Source organism: Fistularia commersonii, chromosome 8 (assembly GCF_037954325.1).
Source record: "Fistularia commersonii isolate RoL2024-O1a breed Wild chromosome 8, RoL_Fcom_v1.0, whole genome shotgun sequence".
In the NCBI taxonomy this organism is placed as follows: Eukaryota; Metazoa; Chordata; class Actinopteri; order Syngnathiformes; family Fistulariidae; genus Fistularia; species Fistularia commersonii.
In genome coordinates, this window is record NC_141291.1 from 5499686 (window position 1) to 5523209 (window position 23524).

Genomic DNA, 23524 nt, shown 5'->3' on the forward strand with positions numbered 1-23524 from the left:
CTCAATTTGCGTGTTTGTTTGTTATTAACCGGTGACCTCTGACCTCCAGGGACCATCATGCCGCCTCATGCTGGACTTACGCCTTATTTTCCCTGTGGCAGACTTAAAACTGAAGGAAATATTAAGAGTCTTACTGGAGTCACAGCACACTCATGTTAAGACCAATGCCATTCAGACACCTAAAGACCACGAAAAGGTTTGGAAAAGACTGGTGAAAACTATCATCTCACACCTGCTCATTTCTAAATACCAGTTTTTAGTCGCAGCGTAGACATTTTACAAAGACTGTGAATCTTACAGGGTCAATATTTCCAAGACTACAACGACATTGTTCTGGGAATTTGTTTCCTGCCATGCAATGTTTTCCGCGAATATTTGCAGAGCTTCTGCTATTTCAGTCCTTCGCTTTTCTTTCTCTGCTTGATCGAGAGTTGACATCAACCGAGCCGAGCTGTTCTGCCCACGGCTCCACCATCCACTCCTCTGACTGGACGTTCTTCTTCGTTTCCGTTTTTCCATGATGCCAACAAATACCGGCCCTGGCGACCGTTTGTCTTCCTGTTTCCGGTTTTGTCTGCGCTCATCTATTGGTTGTTGATCGCGTTACGTCACCGTAAAGACTGAAAGACTCGTGATGATATCAAACATATTTGATACCGTTGGAAGCCCAAGACTCGGAAAAGACTGATCAGATCACCGCCTTAAACTTCAGGACCGAGAGGAATGGAGCGTGCTGCCACTCCATGAAGACTCTAAAAAACTAACATTTCCTTCTGACTTTTTAGTCTGCACCCGTGAAAATGGTTCAGTTTAAGTCCAGCATAAATCAAGGGCTTTCCTCCTCCTTCTTCTTCGGAACAAGCAGTCCTTCGATCGAGGGGTCGGCGGTTCGATTCCCGGCTCCTCCGTGTCAAACGGTCCTTGGGCAAGAACTCAAGCCCCGTCGGAGCCGTGCGTGGCAGCTTTTTACTAAAAAGCCAGACTGAAAGACTTGCAAAAGTCTCAAACACGTACGATATTGTCATAAGCCAAGAAGTCATAAGCCAAGTCAAGAAAAGACTGACCCACGACGCCTCTAAGATTGTAAGATTATCACCTCACACTCAACGGCCGAGATGACCGGAGCGTAAGACTCCAGAAGGCTGTTTGGATTCCCTTCCGACTTTCAGTTTTAAGTCTGCGACTGTGAACATCACACAGTGTCGGCCAAGCATTAAATAGTTGATTTGACAGTTGTTATCTTAAAGCTGATATCGCTAAATAAGAGTTCTTCAATAACTGAATCAGAATGGGTTCCCAGCTCTAAGTCTGACGTCTTGCACATCGCCGTCATCGCACACAGTAATGAGAGACGACCGAAGAAACGCTAAACGCAGAATCCTCTAGCTCACATCATGCCCCCTCCCACAGTGCGCACACACACACACACACACACACACACACACACACGCGCGAGAGAGATAAAAAAAGCGGAAAGATTCCGGCGAACGTAAACCCGACGGCTGCAGGTGAGCGGGTTCATTAATGCCCCTGCACTATGAAATCGCCCCATGCCGTGTTCTGGGCTCCGACCGAGATGCTTTCAGTCACTCATCAATCACCAGGCCTCCGGCAAACCCAAGTATATATTTGGCGCATTAAACGCACCGCTGGACTTCAGCCAGTAATAATAACCCTGTTACGTACTTCTTTCCACATTATGGGTTAGAATGATAATGAAATGTTGGAGCGCAGGCCGGATGCCGACGCTCTTTGACCTCGGTATCTGGGTCAAAGCATGCAGTGACGGTGACTGCCGTACATTGGGATCGTATTTTAACTTTTACCCTCAAATTGGCTTTTTTCAGTTGTAACTAAAATCTGTTCCAAGTGACTTTTCCGTCGCTGAACTCATGTCTCGGTCTCCACTTACGCTTTTCACTGGACTGCATTCAGCCATACCTCTTTTTGCATAATACAAAAAAATATGATCAATTAATTTATTCATAAATGAGTATTATTAGTCATTATTATTTTTACATACTACAACCACTACTACTACTACTAGTACTACTAATAATAATGATACTTAACATAATAATTATTGTTAGTAATTTTATGATAATAATACAAACAATAATAATGATAAATGAAATAATGATAATGATGAATGGAGCTGCAGTGTAATCTATGGTTCTTGTCCAACACACATTTTTTTTATACATGAAATTTTGGCGGTAAAAAAAATCACAGAATTATATTGTAATTTTACTTTCATGCAAAAGTGAGAAGATTATAGGGGCATTTCTAGAATAATTATTTACTGGTAGATCATTATAAATATTTGTTAATAATTTTGGATGAAAATAATGATGATAAACAACATGACATGTCAACAATATATTTTTAAGTGTGTGTGTGTGTGTGTGTGTTGTTGGGTTGCGGAAGAGAAGCAGGGGATTGGAATTGTGGCGAGCAGCCCCAGATTTTTGTGATTTTGTTTTCATTGTGCCAATAATTGTGTGAGGTGGAAACTAATAGAGTGGAAACTAACAGAAACAAAGAAAAAAAAGAGGAGCTATATTTTTGTTAGCATCTTTCTATACATGCAGTCATCTCCAGCCGAGTGTCAAGTTTTGGATAATATCTTTGAAATATCATCTTGAAGGCCCATGAATATATTTGGCCGCTTAAACGCTCCTTGGCCCATTATATCAATATTAAAGTACATTTTCCTGAAAGTACTTTTGTGCTTTAATATAACTTTTTTTTTTATATATTGCAATTGCAAATACTCAATAATTTTGGGTCTGGTAAAACGTTAAAATATTTTCGAATTTAACCAAACTTCAGTACGTGTGAAGAACAAACGGGACGGCTGGTAAAAACCGTGACGCCATATTGGTTATGTTCAAAAGTATGTATTTGGACATACAATACCCGGCGTCTACGCCAAAGGCCTGGACCCGATCAGGACTGGAAGAGTCCGGGAGGCAGAAGTTAAGCAGACAGGGGAGACACAAGGACAGAGACAGACGGGTGAAATGAGCTGAAACGGAGGGAGTAGGTCATTAACCGAGACAAAGGAAAACAGATATGGCTGCTGAAAAGCAGGCGGATGATGGACGATGCAAACAGCAAGTCGTCCGAGACAATGGTGCGCCGGTGATTTGGACGCTTAGTTCCGTGCGTGTCCACGGACTCCTAATCTGCCGCAGATGTTGCACGGCTTCTGGCGGCCGGTGGATGTACGCCGGCCTCGGACGGTACTGGCGGCGCCTCCGCTAAAAGCAGGGCTTCGAGACCCAGCGAACTCCCTGAAGCATCACATAAACAGGCTAATTTCAGTTCCACATAACAATTCTTTGGCATTTCCACAGATATCCATCTTCTTCCTGTTCCCTCCAGGTTTTCGTTTTTCCTCCCAAACTAGCGAAATCATCAAATACCATAAAATTGTCTGTAGGTGTGAATGACGGAGTCAATGTTTGGATGACCCTATATTTGGACCCTGTGATTGACAGTTGGCTGGTCCAGGTTAAACCCCACCTCTCGCCCCAATGTCAGCTGGGATCGGCTCCTCGCAGATTTAGAAGAAAGGTTAAAGTGATCAAATTCATAGTAGAACAGTGAAAACAGATTTTTAGAATCAGAACGTCACTTATTTCATCCTCTCCAGAAAACTATTCACTTAAATAACGCCCAACCAGCAAACTTCAGCTCATAATTTTTCACAAAACTGTTGGCCTGTCGACTTTCTAAGGCGCTTCTGAATGCACAACCGAACTGAAGCGGGAATCAACGTCATCTCGTTGTCCAGAACACTGAAAACAACCTCAGGTAAACCGACAAACAGTCCAACCTTCCCATCCGGATGCGCGCTTCAAAAATAAACATGCGTTCGTGAGAAGATCCCACACTATGGTTGACGGATGCCGGCCTCCTTCGCCTAATCCGAGTTTGAAATACTTTGTGGGGGGGTTCTAAAGATCAGTCTGTGAGTGCTAGTAGCCTGGAGGGCGTCAACAGGAAGTACGCAGCCTGGGGTTTTTTTTCCTGAAACAGCTGCCTCATGTGATGTCGTTCCACTGATGTTTATGTTGGAATGCGGGCAGAACAAGGATTTGCCGCGTAATCCCCGTAGAGAACGATGCTAATCCTCAACCTCATCCCTCACACCTCGAGACGCGGAAATATTTGGTCTCCAAGCGCAAGGGCGAGTCCCGGCTTTCGAGCGCAAACAAAAGAAAAAGAAAATGAAAGAGACGACCCTGGTGGAGAAGCGTAAGTCTTGGCAGAAGGTGAAGAGCAGTGGACTCGATAATGGGCTTGGAAAGAATGACAGCAAGCGGATAATTTTTCCATTTTATCTCTTTTGAAAGATTACTAACAGCATCAAGAAGCTGTTTGGTGTCTTTGTTTTCTTTTCCAAAACTTCAAGTGTTTTTTATTATTGTTATTCTTGGCCGGTGACAGTAATTGGTGCCTGCACTCTTTGTCTGAAATCACAAAAAAAAGAAAAAAAAAACAAGATCTGTTTCACATCAAATGTGAAAATTTACTCCGATATGACCCTGGTGATTGGATTTTTGTGGGAAGTGTGGGAATTCTTGCATGCTGCGGCAAGACATCCCAGCCAGCGAAGAACAAGAAAAAGAACTGGAAAGACGAGGCTGATAGTTGCATTTGGAAAGATCCTCGGTCAGTGATATCCTTGGATTGTCACTAATATCATAGCAGTAGTTTTAGCTAGCTGTTAGCTTCCTGCAGAGAAAACAGAGGCTCTTACGAAAACGCTAAAGCGATCAATGCTGTATCCTTGAAATTCACAGAAGAGCATTCGCTGCTTATACTAGCAGCTAGCTGTGCGCTTGGATTAGCGTTGTGTCGATAGCATAAATGGCCTTGTGGTCCACAATGTGGAGAACCACATGCCTGAATTTGACCACTTTGTTTGTCCAGTCGAGGCATCTATACACAACGTAGGTTAACAAGCTTCCCCGCTGTTGTGAGCTTCGTGAGTAAGGCTTTCAAAAACTCGTCTAAGTTTGAGCCTCACCACCTCCCCAGGTGACAAACTCCTTTTTTCAGTCTGCAGGAAAACATCTTTTGGTTGTTGAGCAGGATGGGTTGCTGTAATGTCCAATGGGGAGACAACAGGACTAGCTGCCAACGTCAGAGGACAAGTTGGTGGGGAACAGTGAGGTAGCGCCCGATGAGCCATCAAAGAGCGAGTCGGTAACCATCAACAGGAGCTGATGAGGAGCTTTTGAAAAGTAGAGCGACCCGAGTGGATTTAACTGAGATTCTTATCCTACCTCAACCCTTACCGTGGCGGACCTGACCAAATACAGCAATGTTCTGCTGGGGTTCTCCGAAATAGGACAGAAAATAGCGAACTGAAAGAGCGGGTCATTGCCCACCTGTGTCCCTCCCTCAATGCGGATCATCTGCAGCTGTTGGGTGTAGCTTAGCTGACAAGTCATACATATCTGTGCGACAGGAAGCTGTAACGGGCTGCTATGCTCTGCAATTTCAGAGGGAAATGCCACACGTGGGAGTACAAAAAGCTCGCCAGGGGCAGACATGTATGCTCAAGGGATGGAACCCGAAGCATAGGATGAGCAATGTGGTTTTCAGTCAACGCTTATTGTCATCTGTGATCAAAATAAGCAGGGATGCTTAGTCATTCAGCTAATGTTAAAAGAAAAGGTAAGTGGTGTTTTAGCTTAATGACTTGACCCGTCAGTGACCCCATTCATTGTCAGAGCTTCTGATCTGGCATATCATAAGAGGCTGGGATGACCAGCCAGCTGTCAATCACAAGGCCGCAAAAATCTGCAAAGTTGCAACCATATTTTTTAAAATTAATTTATGTATATTTTGCGGCTTTACCACCCTCCCCACACTCTAAGTGACCTGGTTAGCATCCTCCTCTGTCGCTTAGGTAACTACTGGGTGTATTCAATTAACCTGCTATTTTCTGGAAGGTGGGAGGAAGACGGACAACATTGAGTAAAGTCTGCACTGACTGAAAGATGAGCCAGTACCCGGTAAAGATCACGCCCTGCTCACTCAGACGACTCAGATATCCGTTTAGCACATGAGCGGTGTTTCCAAGGAAAATGTTGAAGATCAGGGAAAAAATAACTGTACAGGAACCGTTAAATCACTATTTGGAGAATCATTGCCTGCAAGTGGAGATGAGGGAACTATCCGATGCTTCTTTTCCGGAGAATTTACAAGCTCTTGGTTCTCCCCTTTCATCCAAAGATGTTCTCTGTGGCTCCGGATGCGTCTCTTCACGCTCCAGGCAGAGGGATTTTTATTCTACGACAAAGCCTGACTCTTACTGGCAGGCCTTGGGGAGCTGGCCGTTTCTGAAACACCGAGTTTTGTCAACAACCTCCAAAAGTTTGAGTTTTTCCAGCACGATGTGTCTGGGACCTGAGCTTGACTCCGTGTCAGTCCGAGGTGCTGACAGCCGCTGTGAGGTGATCGATTAGTGTATCCTCACAGGAGACGCGGGGGAAGTTTGCGGCTGTTGGTTGCGTTCGTCGGCCGTGCTGTGCTGTGGCTCCTCTCCAGGCCGAGAATAATAAGACCTTGTCGTCCTGGACGCTTCTGATCAGAGGGTGGCTTCCGTCTCAGCTTATTGGAGCCACCAGGAGGCCGCTGAGTTTATGCGAGCCGTTTGTTTCCGACAATCACTTTAGACGGCCACGCAAGAATTGAGCTTGTTTTTTTTTTTTTTTTCAAACATTGTACTCGGGTTATGGCCTCTTTCTGCGCACTTTTAAAAGGTTTTGGATGCATACGGGTACAACAGGCTTATCGAGTTTTCACTTAGTTTCGGTCTCTGCCAGGCATCGCTGCAATGGTTTCCATAAAAACAATTATAGATAATTTGATTTTTTTTTTTTTTTTTAATTTTATTTTGAGTTTCTGGCTCTTCTTATTCGGAGTAAATTTTTCTCCACTTGTCTCAATAAGTTGCGTGCACCCATGGATGTACAACTGGTGAGACGAAGCATTTTTGTCTTACTTTTTCTGGGACTACACAACAGAACAAATACGCAAATATGTCTTCGCACGGTGTTGATGCTGCTTATAGGCGCCGCAAAAAATATTTTTTTGCCTTCCTGCTACTTCCATCTCTCTCATCCACTCTCATCTGTGGAATATTTCTATTTATACATTCTCCGGGACAACCTGCTTCTTATAGTTTCATTTTTACGACCCACATACACTACCGTACACCTATAACCATTACCCACACTCTTTATTCTTTTCACATTTTGTATTTTGTTGTATATTATTGTCCATAGTCTTTGTTTGTTTGTATCTTTCTCGTTTATTTGCATGGTTTGTTATTAGAATTTGCACACTTTTCTTCTGTAGGCACTAATCTGTGTGAAACAGAAAGCGTTGAAAGAGTCCAGCGTCAATATCTAATTAAGTATCACCGAGAAAAAACATAGCTGTACCCAGTCCAGAGATATTTGCTAACCCCAGGAGGTAAAATAAGTCATCTAGATGCACAAAAAAGTGAAGATGAGTAATGACTTGAGGAAATGCAGGACGGAAAAGCCATTGGCAGAAAGGGTGCGGCATGTTTAAAGGAATAAAGTGGTAACAACTGCCTCTGCAGTGCGGTGAGCCTCCAAAAACTGATTTATCACCGCTGAAATTTTAAAATTACGAGATCGTTTCCTCTGATTGAATGCCCCCATCTCCATGCCACTGGTCGGACATTGGTCAACAGGGTATTCTATGTCGGGATTGGGCTCGCGGCGGGCTCGGCGCTTGGCAAGCGCACTGCTGTCACTGATTGCCCTCCGATGGGAGCGCACCGCCGGCTCTCTTTGTTGGCAATCGGTGATGGCCTAAAAGGCAGCGCTTTGAGCCCCACTGACGGGTTATTTGCTGTTTCCCCTCGTCTGCTGAGCCTCCTCACCATTTGCTCTGTCTTCCCCATCCGCTTCTTCCCCAATGGGTGTAAACCGTGCATCTCGACAGGCCATCACTCCCTTGCTGAAGCTTCGCATTCTGCCGGGCCGCCACCTGCCCGTCCCCGACTGGGCTTCCTTCCGTCAGTGTATGCTAATGTCTTCCGCCAAGCAGCCCATCCCCAACAGGGCCTCTGTCCGGTCTGTGTATGCTAGCATCTTCTGCCTAGCGGCCCGTCCCCAACTGAACCTCTCCCTTGTTGATGTATGCTAGCGCCTTCTGCCTAGTTGCTAGTTGCCTGCTCCCTACCCGAATCCCCCGACCCAGTGTCCGTGTACCTGTTCACATGGTCTAAGTCTGCGTGTCGGTCTTATCTCCAAATTACCTCCAAATCCGTAACAATTCTAGTCAGAAAACCAGCAGTGTGCATGTCAGTGTGTTGCGGTACCTTTTCTTGCGGAAAGGTCGCAGTGCAGGAGTATGCAACTGCAGCCGGTTGTTCACGTTCTGCTTCTCCGCAGTGCCTGGAGTTTGGCGAGGGCTCAGTGACGGGCGACATGTGCAGGGACCTGTGCGTGCTGGGCCTGGTGGAATACAAGCGCTGCCTCTACTACGAGAACGGGAAAAAGGTCATCGAGGCCCGCTGGAGAGGAAACCCCATCATCCTCAAATCCAAGCTGGAAAATTTCTCCTCCTATGAGCCACTGGGCATCCTGGAGTACCAGGTAAAGTTTGCCGCCCGGTGTCAAAAGGAGCCGAGTGTCTGGGCAGCCGCAGATTGTGTTTTTCTTGTCTCGCGGCAGGACGCGGTAGAGGAACTCTCCCCTCTGGATGTGATCTTCTACGCCACCATGGAGGTACGTCACATCAGGAGCTGCCTGGAACGGTGCATAGGCACGTCAGTCAAATGAGAAGCACAATTTTACCCCCCTCCTCAAGAAAAGGAAGATTAAGTATTAAAAAAATAATCTTAATTCTGTGCAAGTTGCAGAAGGAGTTGAAGTCGGGGTAGATTATCCCATAAAAACATTCCACGGGATAGAATCTGACAGGAACCGGGATAAGCCTAAAAAGTACAAGAGCGGTAGCTGAGAAGCTCTGCAGGCAAATCTCTCGCTGAGTTTCACGCTCGTGAACACACACAAACACAAACTCTAGCGGGGGCTCCTATTCTCCCTCCGAAAACTCTAATTCACTCCCAGCTTGATGTTTTTTCTAAAAATCAAGCTGTTCCAGAGTTCTTTCGAGCCGAGGCTCTCACGCTGGGCTCTTGCATCCACTGGATGCTGAAAGGAAAGCACGTTTTTCTGCGCGCGGGAAAAGCGATCTGCTCAGCGTTACGACGGTGTCACGACCTCATGAAACGCACGGCTCGGCGCGCACCCTCAGCTGGAGCTGCATTTACGGAGCTCTCGCCAAAATGGTGGGAGTCGAGATTCTTCAGCCACCTGGAATAGAGTCTAGTCTTTAGCCTCCACGCTAAAAGTTAAACAAAATACTCACGTTACGCGATTTACGTTAAGATTGAAGGATCGTTGCCGTTGTGCCACCCGGGAGCTGAATCGGGCTCGGCCCTGCAGCTAATGTTAGCGTGCAGAATCTGAAATAACTGGATCGGACAGACACGTACAATTCTGTAATTTTTTTCATGCATGCAAATGGTTTGAATTAAGTCATGATGACTGCTGTGTGATAGAGCACCTCCTAAAATCTGTCAGTAATTAGTGATGCCACCTGAAATGGAATTTTTATTGCATATAAATTCCGGCTATAAAACACACGCCAAACCCCCTGTCATAAAAATCACTTGTCAGCGGGAGCATTTTTCCTCTACGCTTTTTTTTTTTTTTTTTTTTTCTTTTGTCCTGCTCTTGAGAGTCTCCTCGAGTTTTGTGTTGATTTCATCAGGTGCGGAACTCTTTGGGTCTGGCTGAGGAAGAGGAGGAGGTGATGGAGGATGGAGGAGGAATGGGAGGAGGAGGGAACAGCTCGCTGGCCAGGCTGTGGGGCTTGAAGCTGAAGAGCAGAGACTCGGGTTACTCCAGAGCAGAGCTGGCCTCGCTCTGGTCGCTCCTGCAGCAGGAGGAGTACACCTTCCTCAGGTGAGACGCCATTCCTCACGTGTTGCAGAAGAGACACAGATGGGAGGGCAGGTTTTCACACACTCCTCTTGCTGACAATCCCGCTTGGGATTGTTTGCCTTTCCGGCAATCTTTGACTCTCTGAAACATGGTTGTTTTACAAGTCGGGGGGGTGGAGAGATTTGCTCAGTTACTTCTGATTGGATGAGATGACCACAGGTTTTTTAGGTCATTTTTCCTTTCTGAGCTGAAAAAAACGCTAGTTTCAAGCTGGGTTTCTGTTTTTATTCATTTTAAGAGGAAAAAAGGGAACATTTCAGGTTTGCGTCTGGGGGAGGAGGGGATTTGCCCAAAATGGCATCTGATTGGACGAGAATACACAGGTTTTTATGGTTTGTTTTTCTTTTCTGAGCAAATGCTAGTTCACCGCTGGATTTCTCTTTATATTAATTTTAGAAAAAAAAAAGGGAAACTGTCGGCCTGTGTCTTTCTTTCATGCCAACCAGCCAACGATCAGCCGCAGCATGCTGAGTGCTGACCATCCCAGATTATCCGGTTACCATAGCACAGGGATACTTTGAGGCAGCAAGTGTTTTTTTTCAACATTAATGGGTTGAAAAACGGGGGAAAAAAAAAAAAGCAGGACACAGTATTGCAGGGTATTTCATGGTAACTCTCCCCCCCCACCCACCCACCCACCCACCTCCAGAGTCCTCCAGGACCTCAGCACCCACGTGGCCAAAGTGCTGGGCTCCTGTGGGCATTTCTATGCGGTGGAGTACCTGTCGGCCGGGCACGCCTGGGATCAGAACATCTTCTCCCTGGAGGAGGCGCCGGTGCCGCCGTCTGGCCGGTGGAGCGCCCGGGAGATGGTGCACCGCATCGCGCTGAGCTTTCTGGACATGGTGTGGCACTTTGAGCACGACTTCACCCACAAGCTGCACCTGTGCGACATCAAGCCCGAGAACTTCGCCATCAGGAAGGATCTGACGGTGAGCGAAAGAGTCTTTTCGGATACGAGTAGCTGAAACGGCTGGTGGAATTTAAAAAAAAAAAAGAGACCGGTTTTCCTTTTTTTGGTTTTCAAAGAAAGCTATTAGTCAGAGCAGAGATGAAGATCGGTGTGTTCATCGTTTTTCTTTTTTAAGAAAGAGAAGTATTTTCCGACAGCGTCCGCTGCTCTGTAATCATTCTTCAGTAACACCGTTTCAGTTCTGCATTGACGGCACAAACTTGAAGGTTTAATCCTCCTGCCTGCTATTTGAGATATTTTAAGGAACCTGCAGGAATTATGGGATATGCATTCTGTTATCATTTCTTCAACTGGCACATTACAACCATCTAAATTCGCTCTTATTTCATTGTTTTTAGGTTTTATCAGCAAAGTATTAAATGTGCTTTAATTTTAATATTTCTAATCATACAATATCAAGAACAATGTTTTTTTTTTCCATTGTTTGGTTTTCGTGCTGCTATGCTAATGTTACCCCTTTTCGTGCGGCTATGCTGATGCTAACCATATATGCTGCCTTTAACATGTTTTGTTTAATGTTGTTTAAACATTTAATTCTCCTTTATTTACATTGATTTAATATAAACGTCGATTTTAAATTTAATCTCATTAAGAAAATAAAGAGAAAATTTCACTTCCTTTTATTCAGTTTTGATATGTTTAAAAACTAAGAAAAACAAAAGCACTTTTACTGATGACACTTTAAGCTTAAAAGCTTTTTGCTTTTGCTATCATACATGCTAACCAGAATTTACATTTGCTTTTGTCATCTCATGATAGAAACACACTTTGAAGTTTTATAGGTTTACTTCTAAGATATAAAGTGAAAATGTCTTTTCGTACCTGCCCGGATTTTCATTTTGGAGCCAAAGAAAAGGTTTAGAGAAGTTGCGATACTTTAGCGCATGGCGCCATTCAGTCACCCGCTAGCTAACCCGAACCCGACCTACCAACGTCGACCGCTCGACCGCAGAAAGTAGTTTATTTCTCTGAGCTCTTAAAATAAGCAGACGGGGCACGACAAAGAAAAGGCGGAAGTCTTTTCGTCTGTGTTTTTCTTTCCGTCCTTCGACTTCGCTGGGCTGGGATAATAAAGAATAGGAGGCCGCGCTTGTTTTTCTAGCGCTACCCGCTAGTTTATGCAGCAGGCTGTCATTAATTCAACACCGCGTCAGGTCTCTCGCTGGGCCGCCGCCAACAACCACAACTAAATCCAGAGCCTTTCATCTTTCACGCTTTGCGCTGAAGGCTGCCGCGGAGCGAACGGCTAAAGGCCTTGAGGCCGGAGCGCAGACGAGTGTTTTCTCCGTCGCTGCTGCCCCTAGCGTTAGCACGTTTACCTGATAAGCGTTGACATACATGGGTGGCAGCAGCCCACTGTTAGTTACGGGGATGTTGTCAAATATAGGTTATAAAACTAAATATTCCAGCTGTGAAACGTAGATTTTATGTTAGATAAAACAGTCAAAAACAATTGTTTATAGATTTTCCATCTTCCTGACGGTGAAATGGCTATGGAACGTGCCGGAACTTAGCTTGCGCTTGTGCATAGGAATGGGAAAACACTTTACGACGGGGAATCTGGGATTAAAAACAAGTATCGGCGATTTACTAACGGGTTTCGACTTTTCTGTGAAATACTACAAAGGCATATTGTTCTTGCAAAAGTTATTTGAGTGGCTTGTATAAATATTCATGGTAAAATCGGTTCCTGCTGGGAGGCACGATGGTGGGTCGGCTCTCTCACCTCACAGCCAGGAGGTTCATGATTTGGTTCCAGCAGCTGGTCGAGTTCCTTCTGTGCGGGTTCTCCTTCTTTCTCTCACAGACCAAAAACATCCAGCAGGTTCTTTGAGGACTTTAAATTGTCTGCAGGTGTGAATGACGGAGAATGGTTGAATGTCCCTTCACGTGCACGGTGATTGACAGGTCTGGGTTAAACCCCGCCTCTTGGCCCAGAACAGCTGAAATTGGCTCCGCCCACCTGCAACTGCATGCAGGACAACACATTTTTGATGACAGATATCGCAAATACTTGCTGTATAATTGGTTTCTAAAATGTGTAGCCATTACATCTGTCTTTTTTTTTTACAGTTTTTTTTGCAGGATAGCGTACTGAAATGTGTTTCAGCTTTCTTGTAAATAATCCTAGCAGTACCTCCAAATGTTTTACTTATTTCAGCTATGATGCTTTTGGTTTACTCACCTCTCCCTTTGCTTTTTGTTTGTTGCTTCATTATGCCCAGTTACCTGCAGTAAGCTTTATCTGTGCGTCTGTTGCACCAACATTACGGCTGGCAAGAATTACCACAGCTCATATTAATGGCAGCGATAAAATCCAAGTCGCTCGAGTGCTTCAAATGAAAACAGGATTAGGGCTGGAGAAGAGGGATGAACCACTGAATGATAAACCGGGTCGTAAAAAACAAAATAAAAACCAGAGAGCATGTTAAGGTGCTAATAGAAAACGAGTGATCTCGTCCCAAAAGTGTGATTCTGCCATTGCGATTCATAAGCAGCACCTAAACGTCAGGTAACGGCGTGCTGACCCGCCTGCAGGTGGTGGCCATCGATGTGGACATGGCGTTCTTCGAACCCAAAATGAGGGACATCCTAGACCAGAACTGCAGCAGCGACGACGACTGCAACTTCTTCGACTGCTCGTCCCGCTGCGACCCGGTCAGGCGCCGGTGCAGCCCTCGCCGCAGGAACACCAACCTGCAGGTACAACACGGGAAGTGGAACACGGCTAATTGTTCGATGATTCTTCAGTTCCCGGTTGCTGTCAGAGGAGCGAGGGGTCCCGCTCACACCTCCCGACCAATGTTCCCTCCAAGCTGCGCAACTGCACAACTGCGCACTGCTCGCACACTCTCAGCGCACAAGAAAACTGATCCAGTGCACTGCAAATGAATTAGATATGTAACATTTTTTTCTGTATCATTTAACTCTTTGAGCGACAGTTGTCCGGCCAATCATACGATACAATGCAATTACGCTACGCAGCCAATTACGGAATTGACAGTACTTGCGCACGTGCTCTGCCTGTACACGCTATATAACAAATAACAGTGCGGCGGGGTTAAGTGACGCTAATGCTAACATGCTAACCCCTCATCATGGCGAAACGAGCAGGCGGCGAAAATGTGATACGTCCACTCACCAAACTAAAGTTAAAAAAAAATGGGGTTCTTGAAAGGTCTGCTCTGCAAAACATGCAGCGAAGCCAAAGTGGTAAGCGTGTTTGCTGATGGAAAAATCAGAAAGCTACGATCCCAGGTGTGGGGCCACACAGCGTGCACATCTAACGTTGCTCACAGTGGTCTTCAGTGTGCTCGGGGAGGTTGTCTGTATGCACAGTCAGATGAAAAATTAGAGGGAACATTGCTCCCAACTGACCCTTAAAATCCCCTCTGAGGTCCCGCAGTCGTTGGGGTAACAAAACTGAGATTGTCCCTGCAAGCGCTCTCCTCGTTTTGTGACTTTTCCGTTGGCTTAATCGCCGTCATGGAAATGCACTGAGCTGAAAAGACAGGAGGCTGAAATTGAAAAAAACTATTATGACAGAAGGGGAAAAAAAAAAGATAATTCGCGCTGAGGAAATTCAAGATTTTTTCTGTTACTATCAGACAAAAAGGCAGATCGGCAACAGCGATTCTTGTTGATGCACCATTTGTTCTTTTTTTTTTCTTAGTGAAAGTTAACAAATCACTGTGGGTCAATAAATCACAGATGTGGTCGGGAAAGTTGACGGTGGTCTTTGGAGCACACGTGCACGTAAAGCACCTCGTGGTCGTGACCGGGGGCCCCAGATGAAGCCGTTAAACTTCCCAAAATCCTCTTTGGGAATACTTCATATTTTTTCTGAACACTTGCAGTGATTTTCCCCAGAATACTGCGTCCTGTTGGTGGCGGCGCAAACGCAGCTTTACAAGATTAAAGTTGAGGATATCTAAGGATGTGCCGTGATAAGAAATAGAAATATATACATAAATCCCCGAATCCAAATGAAACAATAATCTTTCAGTATTTAGTTAAAAGGAAAATCAGATCCAATCCAATTTAATTCAAGTTATTAATTTTTTTTTTTTTGGTGATTTAAAACTTACTGGCGATGGATCCCTCTCAGTGATAACTGGTTCAGGCTTCAGGATATGCAGTATAGATAATGAATAAAGAAAAAGTTTTTCCAAAATTACTAAAAATTATTAAAAGAATGTCTTACCTCATTATTTTTCAGCAAAACTTTCATATACATGTCATTTTAGATTTGTAATGAAAAATGCCAGAAGGCGGGAGCGTCAAAATGTGAGCGTCACAATCTAACAAGAACATGATCTGTACAATATATATTTTATTAAAATATAAATCAGCAGCTTCAGTAGAAAGAAAATCAATGAGAGAACGAGGCTGTTGCTCTTTATTTGTGAGGCACGAAAAAAACCACAATTAATAGTTTAACAAAGGTTGTCACGGCTTTTAATATAAGGCAAAAATAATTCTTTTTGAAATTTTATATTTAATACGATTTCTTGAAAAAATTAATTTTTTCCACCCAAGAATTTGTGGATCCCGGGATTTAATGTTTGTTTGAGAAATGTTGGCGATGAAAAATGAGGCGTCATCAACATAAATGCAATTTGAAAAAAAAAACAAAAAAAAAACAAAAAAAAAACAAAACACTCACTCCTCGGTCATCTCTTCCTTCCATTTCCTCTGGTTTCCGCTGGTCCTCAGGTGATCTGCGAGAAGATCTTCAGGCCGTGGTTCTCCCCGACGCTGCTGGGCGCCAAAGCAGGGCTCCCCCTGCAGGTGAGTCTCTTTTCCCAACATTCTTTCTATTCCATTTCACCGCTAAGAAGCAAAGAAAACCCACACATCCAAAATATATTATTAGTATAATATTGAGCAAACCGGCGATATTATTGCATCCCAAGCCCGAAAGCTGTATCCATCAGGTTGCAACAGCGCCGCTGACGCTTCACTCAGATATTTGGGTGTATTTTGCTAGTGGGGACGTGTGAAGCGCAACATGCACAAACATAACGCGGAAGAGACGAGCAGAGGCTGAAATGACCTTATTACAGCTTTGTGTAGAAGTAGGCGTGGGATGTGGCCTCGTGATTGACAGGTAAGAGGTTCGGGTTTAACCCCGCCTCTCGCTTATTATATTAGATCACAGTCATTTGACGCTTTTATCCAAAGCGACTTACAAAAAGAGCAATTCAGTCACCGAAGATCCGAAGTACTAGTAGTCGCAAGTCAGAAGTGACCACTCTATCAAATAGCCATCTCAAAACCATATCCATCCATCCATCCATTTGTTCGTTTTTTTTTTTTTTTTGCGGGGTAGTGGTTGGTGAAGAGGTATGTTTTCAGCTCGTGCCAAAAGATGGGAAGCGACCCCGCTGTTCTGACCTTTTTCGGGAGTTTTTTTTCACCACTGAGGAGCCAAGACCGAGAAGAGCCCAGACCGGTTCGATCGGCAGCCGGGGGCTCTGAGTGATGGGGGGGACTGTCGCCCAGAGGTGGCAGATCGGAGGGGACGGGTAGGGACATGTGGCTTGACCATATCCTGGAGATAAGACGGGGTTGTCCCATTCACTGTCCGGTAGGCGAGCACCAGGGACTTGAACTTGGTGCTGGCGGCTACCGGGAGCCAGTGGAGGGACATAAGAAGTGGAGTTGTGTGGGAGGATTTTGGACGGTTGAACACCAGGCGGGCTGCCGCTTTCTGAATAAGCTCCAGAGGCCTGATGGTCACCGCTGGGGCACCGGCAAGGAGGGAGCTGCAGCAGTCCAGACGCCGTATCCTCTGTGAAGATTCTGCGAATCTTCCTGATGTTGTAGAGGAGGAATCTGCAGGAACGTGCGACTGCTGGGATGTTCGCTGAAAATGACAGTTGGTTGTCGAGGATCACATCCAGGTTTCTCACAGTTGTGGTTGGCCTTATCACGGTGTTGTCGACGGTGATGGCCAGGTCTCTACGCGGACAACCTTTCCTGAAAAAACCTGAACAAAGAGCGGCTCGGTCTTGTCTAGATGCCCCAGCTCCGATTGGCCTCGGGTCCCAACGCCAGCAGGATTAGAGTTCCATCGGGTGGATAAAAGATTAATTTGGAGAAGAAGGGTCGCCCGGGTAATAACATTACAACCCAATCTAACAAGTTCATGAGATGTCAGCGGAGGTTCTCAGTCATCCAGGTCATGGTGAATTCTTGTCAGGGTGATTAGTCCAGGTCCTATCTTCCCTTCTCAGGTGCTGGTTGGGCCAACAACCTGTGGAACGTAGAGCAGAAGGTCATCTGCATAGAAAGATACCTCCGGCTCCATACTCGCCCTCTATGACTCGAATTGTAGTCCTCAGGTCTGGATTCTTTTTTCCGTTCAGGCATACCGTTCATGAGCGTTAACAAATTTCAGTCTCTGAATCCTAGCTCCCACTGCAAGGGTGTGAGCTCGGGACGATCTGCCGTCTCAGGTCGGGCCATTAAGCGCATCTCCGACACGAACGTGGAGACTGCCAGGGTGAATCGGGTTCAGGAGGAACGTTGCCTCGCGGTAATGTGACAAACTCCGATCTTCAGAGTACATTCTTCTGTTTGGAAAAAAAAAAAAAAACAACCTTGAGGGCTTTGAAAATGGAGCAGCAGTGACGTCATAACAGCGCCGTGATTCTATCTGCACAGGAAGCCGTCGGTCCTTGTGAACACAACGCGTTCTGAAGAACGTTGACTTCAAGGGATTGTCAGCGTGCTGGAAAGCATCGGAAAACAGCGGTGTGTCAAGGCCAGGAGCCAGGGAGAGAGAGAAAAAGAGAAAGAAAGAGAGAAAGAGGGATAGAGGGGGATCCGGTTGGTGATCTTCATCTGTTTTCCTGGAATAAATGACGGCGAGAGTTGTCTTTATGAGCAGTTTTTTTCCCCAAAGGCCATTATCAACCTCATTTTACCAACAGCTGCAGTTCTGGTTCGGTATATTTGTATATTTTGATCTTTCAGCACAAAACCTCTATAATTCTTGTACGAACACTCCGACCGCAGTGAGCTCACTGTTTACCTTGGATGTGCTAAGATTTTTTTTTTTCTTTTTCTGTTAACGCAATGGACTTTTTTTTTTTTTTGTAGTTTTCCTACCTCTTAAACAAGACCAGAGGTGTTCCAATTTCATGTCACTTAATAATAATATCTGTCAAATATCCCAATATAAATGCCAAATCATACAGAGAATAAAACCCACAGGAGAAATATAAGGGAAAGAATTGATGAAAAAGATGGAGTATGAATAGAATTCTTACTGAGTAAAATATGGCACCTTTAAAACAAGAGAATATGAACAATAAAAGTATTTATCACAGGAGAATAATGGAAAATTTATTTTTAACGTTTAGCAATGTTACGTTTCGGTGGTGTGCGTGTGGGCAGGTGGAGCTGCAGCAAGCGGTGCAAGAGTGCTCGGAGGAGGACGGCGGGCCGGAGGACGGACGGGACGGCGACGACGACGGCGGGCGAGAAATCCACCGCCGCCTCCTCAACATCCTGACCCGCCTCCTCCAGGAAAGCGGCAGCTCGGGGGAAGGCGGCAGGGCCTCGGAGTCACGGGAACACACACACACGGCGCTGAACTTCTGAAGACGAGGAGGAGACTCTCAAAAAAACAAACAAACAAAAAAAAAAAAAAACATTGGATTTTACAGGTTTGCTTACAAGTCAATATAAAGAATTGGACAGAGATTACGGAGCCTTTCTGGGAAAATCTGGATCTAAAGCAAATACTACCTGTGAGGGGACACTTTTACCTCCGCCGCCGTGTTTTCCGTCCCCGTTCCGTAAATCGAAGCTGCCATCAATCCGTGGAGTTCCCACGCCGGCGCTCCTCGGTCACCTCTTTTAACAAGCCGCCCTGTTTAGTCGGTTGATGGACCGGCACTTCCCTTTTTTTTTTTTTTTTTTTTTTCCCCGCAGCACATTTACAGTCCCCTTGATGTGGCCCGTCGTCATGGCAACAGCCGATTTCATCACGTCGGGCCGCCCCCGACAATTCAGCTCGGCGGTTTGGGAGCCCTTCAAAGTTTCGCTTCGGATGGATATTCATTCATAAAATACCCCCCGCAGCGCCCAGATTCTCCTGCCTGTTGAATGGAGAGAAAAAAAAAAAAGAAAGAGAGAAAAAGGGAAAAATCACTTTTTTGCTGTAGAATTCTGTCCGAGGTTTCGAATTTCCTGCCGAGCAGCTGCACCGGAGCCCCCCGGCCGTCTCGAAGAGGCGGTGACCTCCGAGGTCGAGCCGATGGCGGCGGCGGCGGCGGCGATCTGAGAACACCAGAGAAGGTGACGATTGTTCAGAACCGACGGGAGGTGAAGCCTCGGCTAATGCGCCGCCCCTCCGCTAAAAACTGAAGCCACTTCGCCACTTGTGACGATGAAAAAGAAATGAAATTAAAAAATGAAAAAGAAGCCGGGTGCTGCTGGTACGTGGCTTTGGGGAAGATGGAATTTTCCAAGTCATTTAAACCAAGTTGTCCAGTTGAGAGGAACGTACCACTGAGATTCCCGCAAGGTTGGAGCTTAGAACGCAGGTGAGGGTTATTAGAATAATCGACATCCGTTCGCTGTGATTTACCTCATTTTCTATGTCCGTCTGATTTCTCTGTGATGAATGTTGTCGTAGTTGTCGTTCTTTTTTTTTTTTTAAACCTCACTTTAACCGATGGTGAAAACAAAACCCAGTAGAGCCACAAGTTGTTCCTTCCTGCCACAATAATTTGATTTTTTTTTTTTTTTTTGGAGGAACCTGCACCGGCATCGCTAATCAGACCTGAAATTAGAATCACGATAGGTGAAAAAAAAAATTGTAAATTATTACAAATCAGGCTGTTTTTCAACATTTCTGTCTTCTTCTTCCTCTCCATAGGGGAAAATCCCTTTCCCTTTACTTTTCCTAAAGGATTTTCCCCTATGGGGATCAATAAAGTTTATCTTATCTTATCATCCACCAATCTCCACTCTGGTCTTCCTGTAGACCTCCTGTCTGGCAGTTGAGAGCATACCTTCTCCTCTGTAGATTTCCCTCAATCTGTTCCCTGCTCTCACCATAGATCACAATGTCATCTGCAAACATCACAAGTCCATGTCAAGGTTACACACTTCCTGTCTGACCTCATCTGTCGGCCTGTCCATCTCCAAACAAGAAGGGGCTCAAAATTGATCCCCGTGCACTTCCGCCTCCGCCTTTAACTCCTCTGTCACATCTCGAGCTAGCCTCCCCGCTGTCTCGCAGCTGTCATACAAGTCCTGCACCACTCCAGCATACTTCTCTGCCAGTCTGGACCTCCTTGCACAGGGCCGCAGTCCCCCTCTTGGCACCCTGTCCTTTACTTTTGCAGCATTTTTCATCAGTGTTGGTAATTGTCGGGTTTTATTTTATCAATGAACTAAGTACAAATTCTAGAGCCCTGCTTACCGCCTTTTCAAAATATCACATGTTGATCATTTCTTTAGCACAAATTTCCAATTCATATGTTCTCTCTTTATTATTAGGTATGTATGTTTTTTGCTCAACTTATTCAGTACGGTCCGCTCATGAATGATCTAGCTTCATTTTAAAAGTCGATTGAAACACCACTCTTCCATTTTTGCTTCGCTAACTGGGCAAAATTTATTCTCTTCGGAACCCTGTCCGTGTTCAAATGAGCAGGTCAGGTCAGCGACAACGAGCCAGGTTCACATTCTCATATTTGTGAAAAGCGATGAGGAACAAAAGATCCTCCGCCACCAGGATTCCTCTGTTAACTGAGGTTGATTTCATTTTTTTTCATGTTTACAGTTACGATGAAAAATAAAATCTCTTTTAGAGCTGAGGCGGACTTTGTGTGCAGCCTTTCTGAGAAAAAGTTGCTTTCCTGGTATTTTCATTTATCCATCCCATCTTTGTTTTTCTCTTGTGTTACAATAACCGCAAAAATGGTAAACTATCTGATTGTTTACAGGAAATAATTTGTAAATTAAAAAGGGCTTTCTCATTTATTTCCTTTTTATTTTCTTTTTGGGATTTGCTTCTGTTTAGATTATGTAACTTCTCTTCAAACAGGCCCTTGATCATTTAGAGCTTTCCCCAACTCTTTTTTAAAGAAATCCAAACCCATTTATTAATGTTTTCTGTGTGATACATTCGGAAAAAGGACAACTATTTAGAAATAAAGAGGAAAAGATGAGGTAAGCTGGCTTCTAGAGTAACCATCATAGAGCAACAACCATTTAACAACAGTGGATTCCCAAACTGGACCTCTACAGACAAGTGGGTTTAAATGATATTAATATGAATGAATAATGATAATTAGAATTATAATCATTTTTACAATAATATAATACGATGATAATAATGGTAAAAACTGGCTGTAATGAGTTATGAGTATCCAATAAATCATTTAGATTAGTGAAAAATCACAAACAATAAAAATAAAAATCAATTAAATATGATAATTTATTAAATGTATCTGATACCTGTTACATGTTGTCAGGTTAACACCTTTTAACCAAAGCTAATTCCTTGTAGTTGCAGAAATACTTGGCGATTAAAGCGAGTCTGATACTGATTCTGATATAAAACTCAGTGAAAATGTTTTTAAATTAAATGGAAAAATGTCTCAGGGATATGATTTATTGAACATTTTGAATAATCTCAAAATGAAATCAAACCGTAAATTACATGTACAATCCAATGAAGCCACGAAATATAGAATTGAAATATCTTTTGCGGAAGTTAGCATCTGGATCAGGCATTTTACCGCCAAACTATTGTCTTTGAATATTTTCATTTAATTTTAAGTATTTTCAATCAACATACAAAATGTCATCTCTTTGATCATTCATGATTTTAAAGTTGAAATAAAATGCCACAGATTTTACATATTTAAATAGCAATTTTCCTTTTGTTCAATATACATGATACCAAGTTGGCCCGTGCATGAAAATTAAATAAGAAATGTGGCCCGTCAGTCAAACTAATTGCCCACCCCTGATCTGGGTGCTCGGAAAATGATGGATTTTGTTTCTTTAGCAACACAATTTTATAACCTGCGACATTCCGACGTTTGTTGAAATGAATGACGGACATCAGACATCCTGACGTTAAAAGTTCGGACCGCTGTCAGAGAAGATCGGGATATCGGTCGTGTTTGAGCGACCACAGAGATTATGGATTATTGATGCGTGGATGAGAGGGACGTAATGTCGGCTTCTCTTCTGGGATGGGAGGAAGGTTTACCCTCCTCTTTGCCCGAGTTTACCGCCTGTGAAATGACTTTCTAACGTCCCACTGGTTATCTGAGGTTCGTTAATTGAACCCGGGGTTGGGGCGGGGGCCTCGGGGGGCAGCGGAGCTCGAAGCCACTCCGACGATTAACCCTCACCTTGCGGGGCGTCCCGACGGTCCCGGGCTCGGAGCAGGTTGGAGCTCCGCGCCGAGTCTGAAATGGCTTCTGCAGAAATGCGAAGGTGAGACGGATCCCGAGCCGTAAAGTTTGTAGCTCCCTGCAGACGTTTCCTCGCCGCCAACATAGCATTTCAGCTCCGCTCAGCACATCCTCCATAACGGGCGATAAACTGCGGACCAGGACGAAACCTTCCCTGGATTAATTGATTCCGCAGAAAGTCAAGTTTCAGAAAGTCGGTTTCATTAATGCATAAACGACTTTTCTTACACCCTGATTCCAATCGGATGAGGGCAAAAAAAGTAAATTCACTTAAGCAGCCTACCTTTGGCTGGATGGTGCAAATAGCGCCCCCTGTTGTCTCGAACAGGTTACAGCAAGATGGCGCTGCGGCTGATTCTGTAGACAAGAAGCAACAGTTTTAGACGTGCATTACATATAAATATAGTATTGTTTGTGTATGACATGAAATCAGAAGGGTTTTAGGGACCCCTGGAGGTTTTGGGTGGGAGGCATGAAACATCAGCAGGTTCTGATCACTAGACAGATCAGGATTTTATTCAGGAAAGTGGCCCGACGGAGCTGAAGAAAAATATAATTTATTTCTATCAACTGTTGCCGATTTGTGGTAATTCCTAAGATTATGCCCATTAATTCTGGGTAGTTTTTTATTTTTATTTTAGCTTTTAGAGTAAGCTTATTTGTTTGAAATAATTTGTAATAATAATAATTTTCCAGTCATTTTCCAGTACAAAACAAAACCATTTTTGAAGGCGATGTAGTACAAGGTATATCATCACAGACATTGAGTTGGTCATAAGATAACTGCTAAAAAACATAAAACTGTCTAATTAATATGATTCTGTGCTTAAATTGTATCACAGGCTGTGATTAAATCCTTTCAAAAACCGTTCTGATTTTTAGATCATTCCTTGATGCTAAAGAAGAACCCAGCTTTTGAAATAAATCCTTCTTTTCCAACTTCAGCTGTATTTTCTTTTTTTCTCAAACCAGCCCTCAATATCCCTGATGCGATACATTCCCAGAGTCCCTCGAGGCGCGGGGAGGGG

At 44.4% G+C, this 23524-nt stretch overlaps 1 protein-coding gene across 4 annotated transcripts in view; it reads left to right on the plus strand.

Annotated features, from left to right (window-relative positions):
• dipk1c (divergent protein kinase domain 1C) overlaps positions 1 to 21933 on the plus strand; it is a 40835-nt gene extending 18902 nt beyond the window's left edge. For 3 of the 4 annotated variants that reach the window (XM_086150671.1, XM_086150670.1, XM_086150672.1), the window contains 7 exons: positions 8451 to 8654; positions 8733 to 8786; positions 9838 to 10031; positions 10720 to 11002; positions 13582 to 13746; positions 15760 to 15834; positions 18448 to 21933. In XM_086150671.1, the coding sequence (XP_086006797.1) occupies positions 8451 to 8654; positions 8733 to 8786; positions 9838 to 10031; positions 10720 to 11002; positions 13582 to 13746; positions 15760 to 15834; positions 18448 to 18654 (1182 nt within the window). In that variant the 3' untranslated portion in view covers positions 18655 to 21933. The remainder of the gene's footprint in view (positions 1 to 8450; positions 8655 to 8732; positions 8787 to 9837; positions 10032 to 10719; positions 11003 to 13581; positions 13747 to 15759; positions 15835 to 18447) is intronic. The other variant, XR_015106482.1, reaches the window with a different exon arrangement.
• The last annotated feature ends 1591 nt before the right edge of the window (positions 21934 to 23524 follow it).